This window comes from Macaca nemestrina, chromosome 1 (assembly GCF_043159975.1).
Source record: "Macaca nemestrina isolate mMacNem1 chromosome 1, mMacNem.hap1, whole genome shotgun sequence".
Lineage (NCBI taxonomy): Eukaryota > Metazoa > Chordata > Mammalia > Primates > Cercopithecidae > Macaca > Macaca nemestrina.
In genome coordinates this window covers 55458564-55479242 of record NC_092125.1, presented here as the reverse complement: position 1 = coordinate 55479242, position 20679 = coordinate 55458564, and the positions used below count along the sequence as shown (strand labels likewise).

The 20679-nt window shown below is 36.7% G+C and overlaps 1 protein-coding gene across 7 annotated transcripts in view; it reads right to left on the bottom strand.

Annotated features, from left to right (window-relative positions):
- The window catches only part of LOC105484660 (crumbs cell polarity complex component 1), a 279683-nt gene that overhangs the window by 26510 nt on the left and 232494 nt on the right, over nt 1-20679 (bottom strand). For 5 of the 7 annotated variants that reach the window (XM_071077580.1, XM_011746497.3, XM_011746496.3 and 2 more), the window contains 2 exons: nt 18940-19068; nt 15346-15472 (listed from right to left, as the gene is read on the bottom strand). In XM_071077580.1, the coding sequence (XP_070933681.1) occupies nt 15346-15472; nt 18940-19068 (256 nt within the window). Of the gene's footprint in view, nt 1-13351; nt 13450-15345; nt 15473-18939; nt 19069-20679 lie in introns of all 7 variants that reach the window. The other 2 variants (XM_071077581.1, XM_011746495.3) reach the window with 1 other exon arrangement.

Below are 20679 nucleotides of genomic sequence, written 5' to 3'. Positions count from 1 at the left end.
ATAAACATAATCCAGCATATAAACAGAACCAAAGACAAGAACCACATGATTATCGCAATAGATGCAGAAAAGGCTTTTGACAAAATTCAACAGCCCTTCATGCTAAAAACGCTCAATAAATTCGGTATTGATGGAACGTACCTCAAAATAATAAGACCTATTTATGACAAACCCACAGCCAATATCATACTGAATGGGCAAAAACTGGAAAAATTCCCTTTGAAAACTGGCACAAGACAGGGATGCCCTCTCTCACCACTCCTATTCAACATAGTGTTGGAAGTTCTGGCTAGGGCAATTAGGCAAGAGAAAGAAATCAAGGATATTCAGTTAGGAAAAGAAGAAGTCAAATTGTCCCTGTTTGCAGATGACATGATTGTATATTTAGAAAACCCCATTGTCTCAGCCCAAATTCTCCTTAAGCTGATAAGCAACTTCAGCAAAGTCTCAGGATACAAAATTAATGTGCAAAAATCACAAGCATTCTTATACACCAGTAACAGACAAACAGAGAGCCAAATCAGGAATGAACTTCCATTCACAATTGCTTCAAAGAGAATAAAATACCTAGGAATCCAACTTACAAGGGATGTAAAGGACCTCTTCAAGGAGAACTACAAACCACTGCTCAGTGAAATAAAAGAGGACATAAACAAATGGAAGAACATACCATGCTCATGGATAGGAAGAATCAATATCGTGAAAATGGCCATACTGCCCAAGGTAATTTATAGATTCAATGCCATCCCCATCAAGCTACCAATGACTTTCTTCACAGAATTGGAAAAAACTGCTTTAAAGTTCATATGGAACCAAAAAAGAGCCCGCATCTCCAAGACAATCCTAAGTCAAAAGAACAAAGCTGGAGGCATCACGCTACCTGACTTCAAACTATACTACAAGGCTACAGTAACCAAAACAGCATGGTACTGGTACCAAAACAGAGATATAGACCAATGGAACAGAACAGAGTCCTCAGAAATAATACCACACATCTACAGCCATCTGATCTTTGACAAACCTGAGAGAAACAAGAAATGGGGAAAGGATTCCCTATTTAATAAAGGGTGCTGGGAAAATTGGCTAGCCATAAGTAGAAAGCTGAAACTGGATCCTTTCCTTACTCCTTATACAAAAATTAATTCAAGATGGATTAGAGACTTAAATGTTAGACCTAATACCATAAAAATCCTAGAGGAAAACCTAGGTAGTACCATTCAGGACATAGGCATGGGCAAAGACTTCATGTCTAAAACACCAGAAGCAACGGCAGCAAAAGCCAAAATTGACAAATGGGATCTCATTAAACTAAAGAGCTTCTGCACAGCAAAAGAAACTACCATCAGAGTGAACAGGCAACCTACAGAATGGGAGAAAATTTTTGCAATCTACTCATCTGACAAAGGGCTAATACCCAGCACCTACAAAGAACTCAAACAAATTTACAAGAAAAAAACAAACAACCCCATCAAAAAGTGGGCAAAGGATATGAACAGACATTTCTCAAAAGAAGACATTCATACAGCCAACAGACACATGAAAAAATGCTCATCATCACTGGCCATCAGAGAAATGCAAATCAAAACCACAATGAGATACCATCTCACACCAGTTAGAATGGCGATCATTAAAAAGTCAGGAAACAACAGGTGCTGGAGAGGATGTGGAGAAATAGGAACACTTTTACACTGTTGGTGGGATTGTAAACTAGTCCAACCATTATGGAAAACAGTATGGCGATTCCTCAAGGATCTAGAACTAGAAATACCATATGACCCAGCCATCCCATTACTGGGTATATACCCAAAGGATTATAAATTATGCTGCTATAAAGACACATGCACACGTATGTTTATTGCGGCACTATTCACAATAGCAAAGACTTGGAATCAACCCAAATGTCCATCAGTGACAGATTGGATTAAGAAAATGTGGCACATATACACCATGGAATACTATGCAGCCATCAAAAAGGATGAGTTTGTGTCCTTTGTAGGGACATGGATGCAGCTGGAAACCATCATTCTTAGCAAACTATCACAAGAACAGAAAACCAAACACCGCATGTTCTCACTCATAGGTGGGAACTGAACAATGAGATCACTTGGACTCAGGAAGGGGAACATCACACACCGGGGCCTATCATGGGGAGGGGGGAGGGGGGAGGGATTGCATTGGGAGTTATACCTAATGTAAATGACGAGTTGATGGGTGCAGCACACCAACATGGCACAAGTATACATATGTAACAAACCTGCACGTTATGCACATGTACCCTACAACTTAAAGTATAATAATAATAAATAAATTAAAAAAATAAAAATAAATAAAAAAAAAAAGAAATTTAGGAAAATTATACATGTATAATCCATGAATAAGTATTATGAGTCATGGAAGTTTTAAGTAGAAACAATATTAAAGCAATTGACAATTTCAATTATCTTGGTATTTAAAATTGTTCAGATAGTAAATTCCTACAGTCTTATACATGCTATTCAATTTGTTCTCACAAAGAAAAGATTTAGCAATGAATTCAATGAGCTGCAACTGCATTTCCTAAAGGCAACATAAGTTATTAAAGAAAAAAAAATCCACACTATATAAAAATGTATACACCCCATTCTTAAAATTAAAAATTAGAAGAAACTAAATTCATGTCATGTTAAACAAGACAACGGCATAGTATCCGGGTGCATACCAGTAGTTTTCAGTTTGGTTGACAACTCTATTTTTAATAGATGGAACTGATGCCAAAAGTTCTCCTTGAGTAAAAAATAAGGAAAATAATTCAAGAAAATTGGTAACTAACCCTATGCCATCAACTTTATTGTTTACTTTGAGTTATTTTTGTCAGTTAATTGATTTGTAACATGTAGACTTGATTTCTGAATGATCTGTGATAGATGTCAATGGCATTTTAAAGAGAATCAAGTGAAACATAATTCTGCTGGGTGGGTAATAACTAGGATATGTTCTAGTTTGCCCAGAACAGGATCAGTTTAGGCTGTTGTCCTAGAATAATTATTAATAGTGTTGCTCTCTTTCACTTTGAAAATGCTCCAATTTGGACAATAAATAATCTGGCCAACCTTGTCATAACTGACATATATCATTATAGACACATTAGAAATATCTTTATGATTCACAAAATTAGAGAACTCTTATGTATGAAGCTATGTACCTGATTTTCTTACCTAAGTTCTTTGACAGCACAAACACACTTTTTTGTGTATATTTTAGTTGCTTTCCATGCCTGGCTCAGAGCTTTGCCTGAAAAAGGCCCTTGATAAATGGTAGAGGAATGAATAAATGCATTATTTAAAAAACTGGTTACCATAAGTCCAGTATTGTACCAAGGCAATGATCATTTTAGGGAGATTTTAGTAGATGATGAGATTGATTTGACAGCTAACAAAAGCTGCATGATTTGGTTAGCTAGTCAACTCAGTGGCAAACATCAACCTAGTTATTCCCCACAGTTGTCTATGGCTTAACAAACCAACCAATTTAGTTGGTTGTGCCTATAATCCAGGAGCTCCACTCTGTATGTTGCCTGTTTCCATTCTATTCAGAACACATGAAAAAATGTGTTCTGATGGGAAAAGCCTATGTTGCATGATTTCCATGAAGCCTGCAGCAATGACCTCACATTAAGAAATGAAGAACATTAATTATACTTAGTGAAGCAGAAATCTTAATAATGTGTGCAAAGATAAAAGGAAAACAGATCAGTGAACCAAAAGACCTAATTTTGGTACTTGATAATGCATCGAAATAACATGTATAAACAATTTCTTATTTTATTTATTTATTTTTCCTCCATTTGAAATATTTTAAAGTCTCTCTTAAGTAACTTTTTAAAAAAAATTATGGTAAGATCATTTTACATGAGATCCTACTAACAAAATTTCAAGTGTACAGTATAGTATTATTAGCTGTAGGCACAAGTGTTGTACAGCCATTCTCTAAAACTTATTCATCTAGTATAATTAAAATTTTATACCTCGCTGGGCACAGTGGCTCATGCCTGCAATCCCAGCACTTTGGGAGGCCAGGGCAGGAGGATTGCTTGAGCCCAGGAGTTTGAGACCAGCCTCGGCAACATAGTGAGACCTCATCTTTACAAATAATAATAATAATAATAAGAAGAAGAAGAAGAAGAAGAAGAAAATTAGCCAGGTGTGGTGGCACATGGCTGTAGTCCCAGCTATTCAGGAAGCTGAGGAAGGAGGATTGCCTGAACCTAGAAGTTTGAGGCTGCAGTGAGCTGTGATCACACCACTGGACTCTAGCCTGGGCAACAGAGCAAGACCTTGTCTCGCTCTCTCACTCTCTCTCTCTCTCTCTCTCTCTATATGTGTGTGTGTGTCTGTGTGCATATATTTATACACATACTTATTTAATGTATATATTTATATACTAATATGTTTATAATTAGTATACTAATATAATTAGCATACTAATATATTTATAAGTATCCTAAATTAGTATATATACACAGTATATAAGTGTACATACTTATATGCTAATTTAATTATATATACTTATTTAATATATACATATACATATATACACACACACACATACACATACTTATTTAATGACATCTCCCCATTTCCACTTCCCCCTAGCTCCTAGTAACCATAATTCTACCCTCTGTTCCTAGGAGTTTGACTCTTCTAGATACCTCATATAAGTGAACTCATAAAATACTTGCCCTTCTATGATTGGGTAATTTCATTTAGCATAATATACTTCTGGTTCATTCCCATTGTAGCGTGTGTCAGAATTTTGTTCTTTTTAAGGCTGAATAACAGTCCATTTTGTTTTCTTTATTCATTTATCCTTCACTGAACATGTAGCCTGTTTCCATCTATTGGCTATTGTGAATAACGCTGAAATGAATGTGGGAGGGCAGATATGTCTTTAAAATCCTGATTTCAATTATTTTGTATATATACTCAGAATCATGAATCACATGATAGTTAAATTATATGATAGTTCTATTTTAATTTTTGAGGAAACTTCATACAGGTTTTTATAGTGGCTGAACCATTTCTACATATGCGTAACTTATTTAGGAATCAACTTACAGGGTTTGTTACTAAAGATAGTGCTGCATCCTAGGAAGACCTGTGGCTTGGAATTAAGTACTCCCGGATTCTAAACCTGCTCTGATCCCTATTTGTTGTGTGGCCTTGGGGCAGGTAACTAGCCCTTCTAAATCTCATCTTCCCCATCTATAAGATGGGCATTATAATATTTATCTCATAAGGTTTCTGTGAATATTTATTACTAAAATTGATATGTAAGGTCCCTTCATCTCATACATCCTTTCATTTTTCCATCACGAAATCAAGCCAGACTCAGCCTTGTCTCCTACATCCTCTAAGATCTTAGGCCTATATAATGACCATTTATATTTGTCATCATGTTTATTTAAAGTACTTTTAATATCATTAGGCTAAGACTACATTTTGATGAATGCAGTGCCGATGTTGATTGGGTTTTATAAATTTGTAGCTTTAAAATAGGTCACATATGCAGGGACTCTGCAGTGGCCTAGAGCATTCTGAGACTCTCATTCACAATCTCTCTGGCAAATGGGATAGGGAGTTTCCTGCATCGTCTTAGAACAGCAGGAAGAATATTGAACTGTGGGTTGAGAGACCGGGATACCTGAAGAGCCTATGTAAAGCACTCTCTCTCTGAGCTTTAGATTCTTCATCTCATACATAAAGAAGTTAGATTAGATGATTCCTGAAATCCTTTTAAACTCTTTAATTCTCTCTTCTGCATTAACAACCCAAACTTTAAGAAGCATCCTGGCAAATACCAGGCGTATGGAGTCAGTTGAACCGTATTAAATTGTCATTTTTATCAGTCAAAATGTCAAATATATGCAAGTTCATATGATTCAATCTGATGTTTCAGTGGCATATATTTCAGTGTAGTGGTCGAAAGAGCTTTCACTTAATCTTCCTATAAGGGACGTCCTACAATTTGTAATGGAATGTTTTTCTAATGTCAGTATTTTACCATACGATTTTAAGAAGAAAAGCACAATTTAAACAAACTTTCCCAATTGCTCTCTTGCCATTGTCTGGCTATATGCCTCGATTTTGTTGCAGATCTTGTTTGGAAATGATTAAGGATGAAGCAAAGCAGACCTCGAAGTTTGCTCAGAAAATCCTGTAACTGCATATGAAGCACATGGCAAACATGGCAAACATCCGAGGCCATCCTCACTCTGAATGGGGCAGAATCGATAGTGTTAGGTTTTCAGTTTCAGAGAAAGCAGCATAATAAATCAGTGCATTTAAAAATACCACATTCCTTGTAGTCCCAGCTACTCAGGAGGCTGAGGCAGGAGAATGGCGTGAACCCGGGAGGCGGAGGTTGCAGTGAGCCGAGATTGTGCCACTGCACTCCAGCCTGGGTGAAAGAGTGAGACTCCGTTTCAAATATACATATGACATATATTTGAAAAAAAATACATATATTTGAAAAAAATACATATATTTGAAAAATATATATATATATTTCAAAAATATATATACATACATACATACATACATATATATATATAAATTCTTAGGGAAATGTCTTATTCTCAAATATTTCTTTACTATAACATGGTCCAACGTATTAATGACCTGAAAAATCTATATGAATCATTCCCAATCCTTCCTTTCTCCAAAGTATCAGGTGATCTTGGCCAATTATTTAGCCCTCTCTACTACACTTTCCTCAACTAAAATTTGCAAATGTCATCTTTCCACCTAGCCCATAATTTTGTTATCATGAGTAATCTATGCCATAATTTTGAGAAATTTTATACATAGAAAATGCATGAGTTGTGCTAATCAGCTAATCACAGATGCTTAAGAAATGTCAGGTCCATGCTTCTCTTTCAATCAGTGCAGAAATATTCTCTACACTATTTCTGAAATATGGCCGTTCAGATTCTATTGGAATGCTTCCAGGGATGGGAGTTCTGTTTGGTGCAAATCAATGCATTACATTATTGAGTACTTCTAATGTTAACTTGCTTCCTCTTATGCTGACTTGAAATCTTCTTTCAACAAATTATATCCCTTTGTCTTATTTATGCTTTCTGTATTAATATGGAACAAATCTATTTTTTCCATTCTCATGATAACATTTCAAATATGTGAAGGCAGTTTCATGCTTTCCTTAAGTCTTCTCTTTCTAGACAAAATATCCCTTTATCCTTATACTGTTTACAAAAAAAAATGAACTGTTGGGTACTATGCTCACTACCTGGGTGACAGGATCATTCATATGCCAAACTTCAGCATCACACAATATACCCATGTAACAAACCTGCTAAAATAAACTAAAATGCCCTTTTCTAGGCCCTGGCATTCATCAATGTTTTCCCCAGAATGTAGTGCCCAGAAGTAAAACCTGCTCTTTTGAATTGATGCTGTCAGTGTGGAAATCAGAAGGAAAACCATGTATCTTGTTCTGGGACCAAATACCTATGCGATTACAATCTCAGATTACCTTCTTAAAATTACAGTTTCCACTTCTGTGGACAAAGTAGCTTCTACTAGACTAACCCTTTGGCATATAACAGCAATAAAATCCAGATGGAATAGCAAAAACAACAATCTGAGGGCACTCAGATAATAATCAAAAGTATGCATTGACCCGTATGAGAATTTGAACTAAGAAGAGCAGAGGCACTATATGATTTTTTTTTTTTGGAGTGCAGTCTCTGCTCAACACCACGCCAGTTAACTAAAAGTAGGAGAGACGTTTGCAATCTTACAGGCTTGAAGAACCAGAGAAAAGAGTTAGGGTTTACCATAGCAGCTGGAAACTGAAGGAAAAATTCTAGAAAGGAGAGAGCTACAGGGGTGGAGCCTCAATTTCCGAAAATGATTTCTGCTCAAATCTCTGGTTAACCCTTGTAATATGCCCGTGTAGAGTACACTCCAAGTCACCCAGCTAAAGACAAAGTAACTGAGCAGAGACTGCAGCTGTGACACACTATGAGGGGCACTGCTACAGGGCTAGAAGCTTGATTCAGCTAAGTGACTGCCTGCCAAAATAAAATAATATTTTTTCTGAAGAACAAAAGAATTCATAGTCTCTGCATTGTATAAGCCACAATGACCAGGATGCATTCCAAAATTACTAGATACACAGAAAAATGAAACCCACATACAAGAGGAAATTTAATAAATGGAGACCAATCACAAGATGACCTAGGTGTTGGAATTAACAGAAAAGGATTTTAAAGCAGCTGTCATAACTATGATGTTACAAAAAAGGGAAAATAAAAATGCACACTGACATAGGTGCTATTCTTTTGACATTGTTGTAAATACCACTATGAATAAACAGTTATTTGTATTCTTAAATATCCTGCATTTTCTCACTTAGCTGTAAGTATATCATGATAAATTTTATTCTAGGTACACTACACATTTATCCTCATTAAAACAAAAATATTAAAATAAGGAAGCAATATAATTTCTTCTCAAGATCCCCATGTTACTGTAAAGTGATCATTCTTTTACAGACATTTGTAGAGCTGAGTTAGATATGTTAGATGGCCTCTGGCCTTGAGCAGTTCATTATTTGATGTTGTTTTTGTGTGTACATGCATAGATGATTACCAAACAATAAGCACTAAAAAATTAAGTACAAAATAACAAGAAAGTGCAGGAATAAAATAGTAAGCTTTTCCTAGGGCAATCAGGGAAAGGATCCTAGAAGAGTCTATACAAGATCGGAGATTTCTGGAAGGACAAAAGTACGTCAGGCAGAGAAGAAGGGAATGACAGGTTAGGTGGGAGGAACAGTATGAAAGGGAAGAGCTGTGGCAGCTGTGAAAAGTTCAAAGGGAGGTGCAAAGTTCCATGTGGCTGGAGAGTGGAATTTGTGAGAGCACAGGTAAGAAATGAAGTTGGAGAGAGTTTGTGTCACATTGATAAAGGGCTTGAACCTAAATTGTATATGGAGACCAAATTTACACTCTCCAGATGTTGTGGGAATCCCCAAACTGAGAACACAAAAACAGGCACTAGACCAATGGAACTGCTGGCTTCCTAGCAAAAATCTAAAGCTAAGACTGTAGTCAAGGGCATTTATGCAACTCAGCCACAAAGATCCCACAGGAAAAAGAAACATCCTTTTAAAGTTGTTTTTGCTCATAAAAAAAAATTACAAACCACAAGAAGAAAAACTCTGTTGTGAGTAAAATTCAGCAGAAACAAAAATAGGAGGGTGAGCACTCCAAGACCTTGAAATAACACAACAGTCTGAAAGACACTATTAAATAGGTTCCTAATTATGTGAAAGTAAGATGAAGGTAGCAATTATAGAGGGGGGGAAAAAAAATACAGGACACAAACAAGAGAAAAGATTGATTTGTAACATAAAAAAGTCAGAATTTTAAAAAGTAATTTAAAATTTAAAATCTATCAGTGGATTATATGTGGACTACCAGTGCTTGGAAGATAGCTATAGGGAATATATGCAGAATGCAGCACAGAGAGTAAAAAAGATACTATGAGAGAAGGTGTGGCAGACAGACTTTTTTTTCCCCCGAGATAGGACCTTGCTCTGTTGCCCAGGCTCTAGTGCAGTGGTGCCGTCATGGCTCACGGCAGCCTCAACTTCCCAGGTTCAGGTGATCCTCCCACCTAGCCTCAGCCTCCTTAGTAGCTGGGACTACAGGCACGTGCCAAGCTTATTTTTGTATTTTTTCTTTTTCTTTTTTTTTTTCTTTTTTTGCAGAAAGGGGATTTTACCATGTTGCCCAGTTGGCTTGGAAATCCTAGACTTAAGTGATCTTACTGCATAGGCCTCCCAAAATGTTGGGATTACAGATGAGAGCCACTGCAACCAGCTGGCAGACACCCTTTTAAGTGAACGCCCCATGGTTGGTCCCCACCTCCTGGTGTTTACACCTTGTGTGCCCCTCTCCCTTTGAGTGTAGATAGAACCTGTGACTTGCTTTTGACCTACAGACTATGATAAAGATGAGGAGAAATATGCGATTATATGTACACAATTACATAATTATGTTATATAAAATGGTAACATCCATCTTGCTGGAATCTCTCCCTCCTTTTTTGGCTTTGAGGAAGTAAGCAACCATGTTGGGGAGCCCCAAGTGGCAAGGAGCTGAGGGCTGTTTTCAGGAATTGAGGGCTACTTCTGCCATCAGCCTTAGTGAACTTGATCCCTGAGTTCACTCCAGAAGTGGATCCCCCCATGGTTCAGCTCAGATGAGACCACCTCTCTGGCTCACAGCTTGAATGATGCTGTCTTGTGAGACCCTGAGCAGAGGACCTAGTTAAGTCGTGCCTGGGCTCCTGAACACAGAAACTGCGAGATAATAAATATGTGTTGTTTTAAGTTGCCAAGTTTGAAGTAATATTGTTGCAAAGCAGTAAATAAATAATACAAATGGATTACATACACAAAGAATGGAATATAAAACTCAATAGATCTATAATATATATTCCAAATATATACATTCGGATATGCCTCTTGAACTCCAGAATGGAATATGTACACTGATTAATAACTGTATTTAGATATCCAACAGATCTTAAATTCATTCATTTATTCAATCAACAAAGGTATTAAAAATATTATCCACCAAATTTAAGTTATCACCCCCTTAGACCCACAGCTTCTCCCAAACGATCATGCTTCAAACTTTTAAAATCTATCTTCTCTACAACTATATGTGGTAGTGCAAAATCTCGTTTTTTCTTTATCACTGCAGCAGCCTCCTAGCTGTTTCTTTCTGGGTCCAGTCGTGCCTTTCTTTAAAGCCATTCTCTATGTAGAAGCCCAAGTGATCTTTCTAAAGTGCAAGTATAATCATGACATTTTTTCTTATTTGAAACCCTTCAAGGATTCTCCATTTCTCTTATGGAAAATACCAAGGTCTCTGCCAAAGTGTATAAGGGCTTATTCCTGCTTCCTTCTACCACCCAATCTTTCAGCACTGCCGCTCTCTGTGATACCCCCTGCCACAGTGCACAACCTCTCCAGCCCCTTCTGCCTGAAACACAAGTACTGTGCCATTGCTTCTTCCATAGTCTAACTCCCTCAAATCTTAGCTAAGGCTTCAGGAAACTTTCCTTAACCTTCTATATCCACCTGTAAGACTGGACAACATGCCCCTCCCATATGCTCCCTTACAGCTGGCACTCAGTTACACCCTAAGACTATTTGTTTAGCCACTTTTTTTTTTTTTTTTTTTTTTTTTTGAGACAAAGCCTCACTCTGTCGCCTAGGCTGGAGTGTAATGGTGTGACCTCGGCTCACTGCAACCTCCACCTCCTGGGTTAAAGTGATTCCCCTTCCTCGGCCTCCTGAGTGGCTGGGATTACAGGTGCCCACCACCACGCCCAGCTAATTTTTGTATTTTTAGTATAGACAACGTTTCACCATGTTGGTCAGGCTGGTTTCGAACTCCTGACTTCAGGTGATCCGCCTGCCTCGGCCTCCCAAAGTGCAGGGATTACAGGCGTGAGCCACCACGCCCAGCCTAACCCACATTCTTTACCATAACTTCAGCTTATTTTGAGCAAGCATAGTGTCTATATCATAGTTCTACTCCCAGGACCTAGTATACAGTACGGCAAATAGTAGATATACATTAAACATTTGTTGAATAAGTAAAAAAGCAGAGAAGTAAGCTAGTTTATATTAGTAGTAATATTGGCAGTTGAGAAACAGATTTCTTCACTGATTTCCTACCTAACTCACTAAACTCAAATTTTATGCAGCACCATTTGCAGAAAAGGTTTCATTTTAATATTGCAAAATTAAAGCATAACAGTTTCTATTTTAAAATCTAGAAATGGCCAAAAGATCTTTTAAGAAAATGTAGTGAAGAATTTGGAAGATAAAAGATTTTGGTTGACCTCGTATTGAAAAAAGATAATTGAAAAGATAATGTATTTAAAATGGCTTATCACAGTTCCTGGCACAGACTAAGTCCTCAACGGTGTTAATCAAACTTAATTGTCTCTCCATGCTCCTCAAACACTGATTTTTCCAAATTTGCCTATTCTCTCTACTTCCCTATTTTGCAAAAGGAAGGGTAATAAAACCCACTTGCCATGTATGCACACAAAGAAGAAGGCATGGCCAAACACAGAGACATAGCCCTGTTTAGTTTAATGTTAAATCTGAAAAATGGAGCAAATGGAATTCGTTATTATTCAAGTAAATATAGGCTATGTTTTAGAAGCTTGGTCCAGAGGAGTTAGTGTAAATTTCTGTCATTTGGGTAAAACAGCCCCTCTTAGAACCAGGTTGAACAATGGCTAGCTTTGGCAGGGACAATTTAAACCAATAATAAGAACAATTAAGGTTGTAATCAACTTTAGAAGGCCAACTAGAGGACTACTTGCCAGAGAGGAAACATACATGTGACTTTACTTGGATGCCACAGTGTTTACACGCAGTGACACTTTCGCAGAAAGAGATCGCAGTTCAGGAAGATCAGCACTAGTACTTCTGTTGTGTGTGTGTGTGTGTGTCTGTGTGTGTGTATGCATGGCTGGTGGACATTTTATCATGCAAGACATAGTCAAGGCAAACAAATACAAATACCGTTAGAAGATGAGAAAGAGAAGATACAGAAACAAAGGTTTTATTTTTCTGTGCAAATATGTAAAAGCCATAGTCACACACATGCAGTTGAAAATACAGAAGAACAAAAAGAAAAGGGAAAACATTTTTTAAAGTCAGATACCTCACGACAACAATACATTTGGAAAACAGAAAAGCAACTGACAATTACAGCGACACCAGAGGCCTCAGAATTGTGCAGAGAAAGAAATTGTGAGTGAATATTTCTTAACCATATTTGGTAGAGAACATATTACATTTGGAACAGCCTGTAAGTGCATAAGTACAGATATGTCTAGAAGGGAGTAAATGTGAAAACTATACATATGGTCTTTGACTATAATCTATTTTATGCTTATTGCAAATACTTGTGAATGCAAATATTGATGGGAAGGTTTTCCCCATGTCTTTTGTCACAAAATTTAACTTTGGAACAAATCATCTGAAGCAGCGGCATCACACATGCAGTCTTGGATGTGAAGAAAATGGATGAGTAAAAAGGAAAATCTTCACAATTAGTAGCTCCCAGTTTGAAATGATTGCCACTACTCCAAAAGATATGAATTTGCTATGTAAAAATTGTCTATTACTATCACAAGACAGAATACATTTTCTTTGCTTTTGTAGTATATTACTTCATACTATATGCTACATGTACTCTATAACAAGGATATTATTTTGTTCTTGTTTGTTTGAATGGTATATTTAAATTTACCTTGGTCATTCCCACAGAAAAACAACTTTCTTAACTGGGACTAAATAGATGTCATCCAAAGGATAAATTGTCCTCACGTTTTCAAACCAGGACAGCTCCTAAAGTCATAGACATATTTACAAAATGACATTTGGCAGGCCATTGTTATTTTAGTTGCTTTCTGAATTAATTCATAGGATCAAACTATTTTTCCTTTAAATGAACACAAATAACATCTTCTTTGGAAGAGTGTATCTACACAAAGATATTTAGCATAAATGATAACATACTGGTGGAAACAATGAAAACATTAACAAAGTTTTTAAATATTAATATTTTATAATCTCTGAAATCTTTACAATAAAGAATATATTAATTTTTGCATATCTTAATTTACTTTATAGATCTGTCATTTCAGGTATACATTTATTTTTAAAAATCATAACGTCAAATATATTTTGGTTATGTTGTATACTATGCTTTCATATTTTTTTCAGAAAGATACTTAAGAAAATAAATTTACTTGCAAATCTTAGAAAACCATGCCTCTAAGAAAATTCAAGTTTTACAATATATACTTTTAAATTTATGTATAAACTACAGTTCTTATTTTTATTAAATATTCATTGAAAAGCAACTGAAATTAGTCCATGTTGATAGAAAAGTCAAGGAGCTCATAAATTTAGAAACAATTAACAAAAAAATTGTTCTATTTGTTAGGAAAAGGGAAAGTATTGCAGGAAAAGAAATAGAGAAAGGATTATTTGTAACTTTGTTAGAGGGACAGTTATGGAATCCAAAATTATACCAGTGTGGTATAATTTGAGTACTGATACTAGATAATTGTTTTTCTACAATTTTAGGGACTTGATGTAAATTCCTGAGTTCTCTCTCTATATATTTATCACATATCAGAGAACTGGTAACAATTCACTTGAATAACTTCATGTAAAAACATAGATGGATATAATCAGTAATAATCAGTAATTCTCTCTCTCTTTTTTTTTTTTTCCCTAGACGGAATCTCACTCTGTCGTCCAGGCTGGAATGCAGGGGTGCAATCTTGACTCATTGCAACATCTGCCTCCCAGGTTCAAGCAATTCTCCCTCTTCACCTTCCTGAATAGCTGGGATTACAGGCACGTGCCACCACTCCCAGTTAATTTTTGTGTTTTTAGTAGAGACGGGGTTTTGCCATGTTGGCCAGGCTGGTCTCAAACTCATGGCCTCAGGTGTTCTGCCCACCTTGGCTTTCCATAGTGCTGGGATTATAGGAGTGAGCCACCGCACCTGGCCTGTAATTCTCAATTTTTGTGTCATAAATAATAGATAAGACTGAAAGAACAGAAGTGAAAATAGAATCATAGTGATTGAGGGCAATTTACAATGTGAAAATAAATGTACCCAGAAATAGACTGGGAAGAAATTGCAGTGGTCATTCATGTACAGAAGTGTTAAGGAGATATTTCTAGTTATATTAAGAACACTTTTTTCATATTCAAAGATAGAATAGGAAAATACTTCTTTATTATACTTTAAGTTCTAGGGTACATGTGCACAATGTGCAGGTTTATTACATATGTATACATGTGCCATATTTGTGGGCTGCACCCATTAACTCGTCATTTACATTAGGTATATCTCCTAATGTTATCCCTTCCCCCTCCCCCCACCCCATGACAGGCCCCAGTGTGTGATGTTCCCCACCCTGTGTCCAAGTGTTCTCATACAGACAAAGTACTTCTGATATGTTTAAAATAAGCCTTGAATTTATTTTAATTATTGAGATAGTTTTTATTTCCATTTTTTCCCCCAGAGATCTAAAACTAATCAAGGCATTTTTTGAAATTCAATGGCTTTTTTTTCAATTGGGAATGTTCAAATATGTGTTAATAATCTTCCTGTTCACCCCACTCAACAACTGGCTCGTCATTCATACGCAAAATGAGGTAAGAAAGAAGCTGAAAAAGGTTCTGCCAGAATAAGAGAGAGACATAAAAGGACAGGTCGCTTACGTCCACCTCGCAGCGCTCGCCAGCAAAGGCAACATCACAGAGGCACTGGAATTTGTTGAGTAAGTCCTGGCACAGTCCTCCATTGACACACGGATCAGAGGCACACTCATCAATGTCCTTTTCACACCTTCAAAATAAACAGAACAACAGAAACCCAGGTCCCTGTTGAATACATTGGTTGTGAAATGGGAAGAAAAGTTTGCCTTATCTATCTGGAACAGCATAGTCTTGTCTACCCATCCACACGTACTTTATATATACTTGATAATGTCGGAGATGTTTCTTAAAATTTCTTTAACACATTTGGGGTTTAATGGAAATAATTTGTACACATATGTATACATATACACAGAATTAATTAAAATGAGAAAATAGATGCAAATATTTAGAAACCAAGAGAAAAGTGGGCCATGCATACACCAGTGTCACGCTCAAGAGCATTAGTGGGGTTGCCACCTTATATAAATGTTCACTTTATTAGGCGCACAAGGAGAGAGGCTGTATTTTGCCATCTGGAGTCTGCAGGGCAAGCCTACATTCAGGCTATCAGGATCCTCAAGCATCAGAGCTCTCAGGCTAAGGGAAAAGCCCACCAAAGAGAAACAAAACAACAACAACAAAACAGAAGAAGAAAATGAAGGAGGAGGAAGAGGAGGGGCGGGGGGTTTATTCTGAGAGTTTTGAATTATTTTCCATAGAAATCCTTTTTTTTCTAACAAAAGCAAAAATTGATAATTAGAAGATTGTACTTGCTAATAAATCTGTGTTCCAACAGCCAAGCATAATTTCTGAAATATTGAGGTAGAATGACTTTCAAAAGCCAAATTTTCCAAGACAAGTGACATCAATTCTCAGGTAAATTGAAGTTTTCTTCTTCCTGGGACGTTGTCATTTTTTAACCTAATTTTCCACCAAGAATTTGTTTTTCTGTATATTCATGGATTAAGCCACCAATCATGTATTCAGTCACTCAGTGGATATTTATTTAACACATACTATGTGACAAACACTCTGCTAAGACCTTGGGATAGAACAGTAACTAAAGCGGCTATTTTACTTTTGAAAATTTGTATAAAATCTTAGCTCTTCTTGATCTCTACAGTGCAGCTTATAATGTTGAAATTTGATGTAAACAATTTTTAATTTTCCTTTATTCTTTCCCTCACCTTCCAAAATGTAAAACTTGCACGTATGGGCCAGAGACTAATCACTAGGCTCAAAATGAAAGGGGATGAGGTAGTGGGGCAAGGCCAGCCCAAGGTATAAAAGAAAACAAAGATTTCTTCCAAGAAAAACACCTCCTTATCCCGTTGGATACCAAGCATAGCTGAGACATTTTGTTTTCCTTTTTTGGCTTATGCTTCTGGACTGGAGGGAGACTTCTCTGATTAGATCTGAGCAAAACTTGACAACTCTCAGAAGCCTGCCAAGCATTCTCGGTCTTGGGTGGGCCAGAGTGTTCACATCATCCATCATTCAAAACCTGTCAGGATGACACTAATTTGGAGGTTTAATCAAGGCAGGAGAGAAGCCAATTTATTTGAGGATAGTTTTTCAATATCCTTGGACGCAATGGAAGTCACATTTCCCTAGGCCATGGGAGATAGCCCACGATTTTCTATTTTCCCCTAACTACTCCATCACTTTCTCACCTATTTTTCTGTTGAAACAGTCAACAATAGATACACATATATTATCAGCATCATTGTCGTTTTTATTAGAGGTTAATTAATGCATGGAAAGTAATAATAAATCTATTAACATCCAGTCAATTAAGTAATGATGGTGAAGGACTTTGAAAGCATAGAATCTACTGAACACAGGTTCAATGTTTTAGAAATATCTAGCGTCACGTAAGTTTTTCCAGTAGAAAAGTCTCCTGGGAAAATAAGGAAAACTCTAAGCTTTCTTTTCTTTCTATGTTTCAAATATATTTGAATCTAAATGCCAAATATAAATTTTGTAAACTAATAAATATCAGAGGACACTGAAATGTTTGTTGTAAATAGAAACAATGTGTGAGTGGCAGAGAAAAATAATCCAAGGTTTTGGATGAGTTCTATGCATTGTGCCACTAGGCAGAAACTGTGATGTCCAACCAGGAAGCAACCCGCACTTGACAATAGTGGAATTACTCAGAATTAATGACAAGAAAATATTTGCGATATTTTGAAAGATACATGGAATTGGAATACAACTGAATGGTCTCAGTTAATAAGTTGCAGAACCACAACTGGCGCAACAGAAAGCAGAATGTGACTCAAGGCTATCTCCTTCCATGCACATATAGACTTGGAATGCCTGTACCACACAGAACCAACCACAGAAGGCAGGCTGCAAATAAAAGAGAACGTTGGAAGGGTAAAATGCAGGTGCACCCTAGACTCCCCGCTGTTTTGTAAAGGTGGCAAAATATCTGTATCTTTGTGATGCAAAAGAGGCCAGCTAAAAACTAGAAAATTCAAGTTAATCCAGAGGGCACTTGCCAGAGAGCACTCACATATCCATTATTTTATTAACTATGCTTATGGGAAATATTGATTCAGTCAAAATATCTTTGTCAAATACGTCTGAGCTTAGTTTATTTGATTTTTTTAAATGTAGGAAGTTTGATCAGAGACCACTGTGTCTTACCCTGGATGACACATGAGATGGAAGAACATCTTTCTCATTAAAAAAAAAAAAAATGTGGTGAGCAAAGATTTATTCCTACAGTTATGCTGGCACATCAAATAGAAGAGCAGAGGCTTTGAAGGCAGCTCAACCGTACTGCAGCATACATGTGGACAGGCCCTTCATACATCACTTAACCTCTCAGCCTCAGTTTACACATATGCAAAATAAAAATCATAAAACTTTCCTTACAGAGCTATAAGAATTAGAGACGGGATTTGTAAGGTGCGTGGCACAGGTTAACTATTTATTATCTGCTTATATAGTATCTGTATTTTATAGAGCCCTGGTTCATAACTGTTTTGGGGACATACATCCCTTTGAGCAGCTGATAAAAGCTATTCAGTATGCATTCTTTCTACCCCTGAACTTACCCCTAGCCACTTAAATACATATTCTAATTTTCCTGTATTTTCAGCAGGTCACAGATTGCCTGAAGCCATTGACCAACTCCATTTTAAGAATTCCTGTATGAGGTGAAGCGTTTAAGAATTTCTCTGGGAAAAGTAGAATCATATGGATAAGGTATATATACTTTTGGGTTGTAGGCAATTCTATGAGGCAATCTTTTAGTTGTAATTTATTTTACTTCTACAGCAACCATATTTGTATCATGTATTAGAGTTAGTAACAAAAAAAGAGACATGAATTCAGAAGTACTTACAAGAAGAAAAATAGCACATTATACATTTTTTAAAAAACATTTTCCCTATTTGAAGTTTTGTCTAATAAAATGTTCTCTCCTTTGACCTAAACTGTAGTTTTTCTTCTTTTTATTGTTTCACTCTGTGTGAACCTCTATTTCAGCATAGATTTTCCTATGGGAACTGAGATAAAAAATTAGAGGAGAAAATGAACTTTGAGTAATCCCATCATTCTTTAGCCCAGAGTTCTCTTCCAGAAAGCTCTAATGTGACTCACCGTTCTCCAGTAAAACCTGGCCGGCACATACATTTTAATTCAGCCTGGAACTCTGTGCAGTTGCCTCCATTGTAGCAAGTGAGATTTGTCTCCTCATTCCCACAGACTGTTGAGGGTAATCTGCTCTGTCTAGAGAGATAAAAGCAACAGCCACAGCTGTTCATCTTGCTCATCTCATTCAAGAAAACTTTTTTGATAAATTCATCTATGTAGTCAGTGCCAAGCTAATTAAGTACTCAGGCTGGAGGAGCTACAAATGCTTAATTGTGCTGCATTATACAAGAATCGCTTTCTCCAGTAAAAAGCTCCTGCTGGAGGGTTCTATGACAAGCATGGCTATACATCTTCCATTTCTACACAGTTTTCATTTGTGAGATAAGATCTATGCCATGGGGTGGCAATAAATTTTGGGTTGGAAAAGAACTTGCTATAACTAGATTTGCTGCTGCTTTGCTAATAAATCAATAAAGGCCATAAGAAAATTGCATCTCTACAAAGGCCAGGAAAGCAAGGACAGCACTCTAGTACCCAAGCACTCATGTGATTTCTCTATTGGCTTTCAGAGCTGAACTCCAGTTGCCCTGCCAAGACTTGCTGCTCCCTATGTAATAATTCACAGCTTCGAAGAATGCAAGCCAAATGCTGTCCAGGAGCTTTGTATATAGCACACGATGGTAACTGCATGTGAATTCAGAGTGTGGCTCTCTGGTATGGCAACAAAGCTTTACATGTTAAAGAATCCTTATAAAAGGTGGAACAAGTATTAGAAGCTAAGCAGAACTTCACTGTTAGACAAAATCTAGTAGTGTGAAGGGACTGATGTTTAAAAGGAATTTAATAGTGTTGCTTAGGCCCTTTGACCCACTGTGTATGTGCATGGCATCAGATAACTAATAAATATTCAGGAAGTGTAAAATGAATTGAATTTTGCTCCTGTTGTGTGTGCTGCAGCTAATGTGGATAGACTAGCTAATATGATGCTAAGTGTGTCTCTTCCCACAAGAGCTAATCAATTCTACTTTAAAAAGAAGATATCATAAAGACTTTTCAAAAGAGTAAAAAATGTCAACCAGCTTTGAAAGAGGTCAATTAGCAATGCAAATATGAAGCTTTGTATACATCTTGGTTTTAATAAACAATTCCTGAATCTCATTAGAAGGTACTTTTGAGGGCTTTCGTCTTTCAGAACTTGACTTTGATGAATTAGGCAGAAAGGAATTCTAGAGAACTACTTACTAGGGCCTATGTGTTTATTTTACTCATCAAAATTCACAGTGAAATGTACTGAATTTGATCCTGAATTCTTCTTGCTTTTAAACAGGCAGGTTACCTGTTGGGAACACTTAGCACCTATAACGGTGCCTTGCTTTCTCAGGCTCAGAACAACAGTAACTGTTAGGGAGAGATGTACAACTTCGTATAGGCATGCCTACATGTTATGTTTGCCAGGAGATTCATGCAATTAAGGTACCACCTCTGAATTAGTGTAATGTCTACAGGCTGCCAACCCATTCCAGGTGTTCTTGCCGAAGTTCTGGAATGTATTACTTGTTAATAATAACCCTCTCACCTCCCCATAATGACTCAATTATTTAGTAAATTTAAAGCGGTGTAAGTTGTAAAAACAATAATAACTTCTTACATGGAAATACTGAAGCAATGTGACTTAGAAGAAAAATACTCTTTCTTATCTCTGTTTATATAGCCTGAAATGGAGGTGGTTACAAGAACTAAAATACT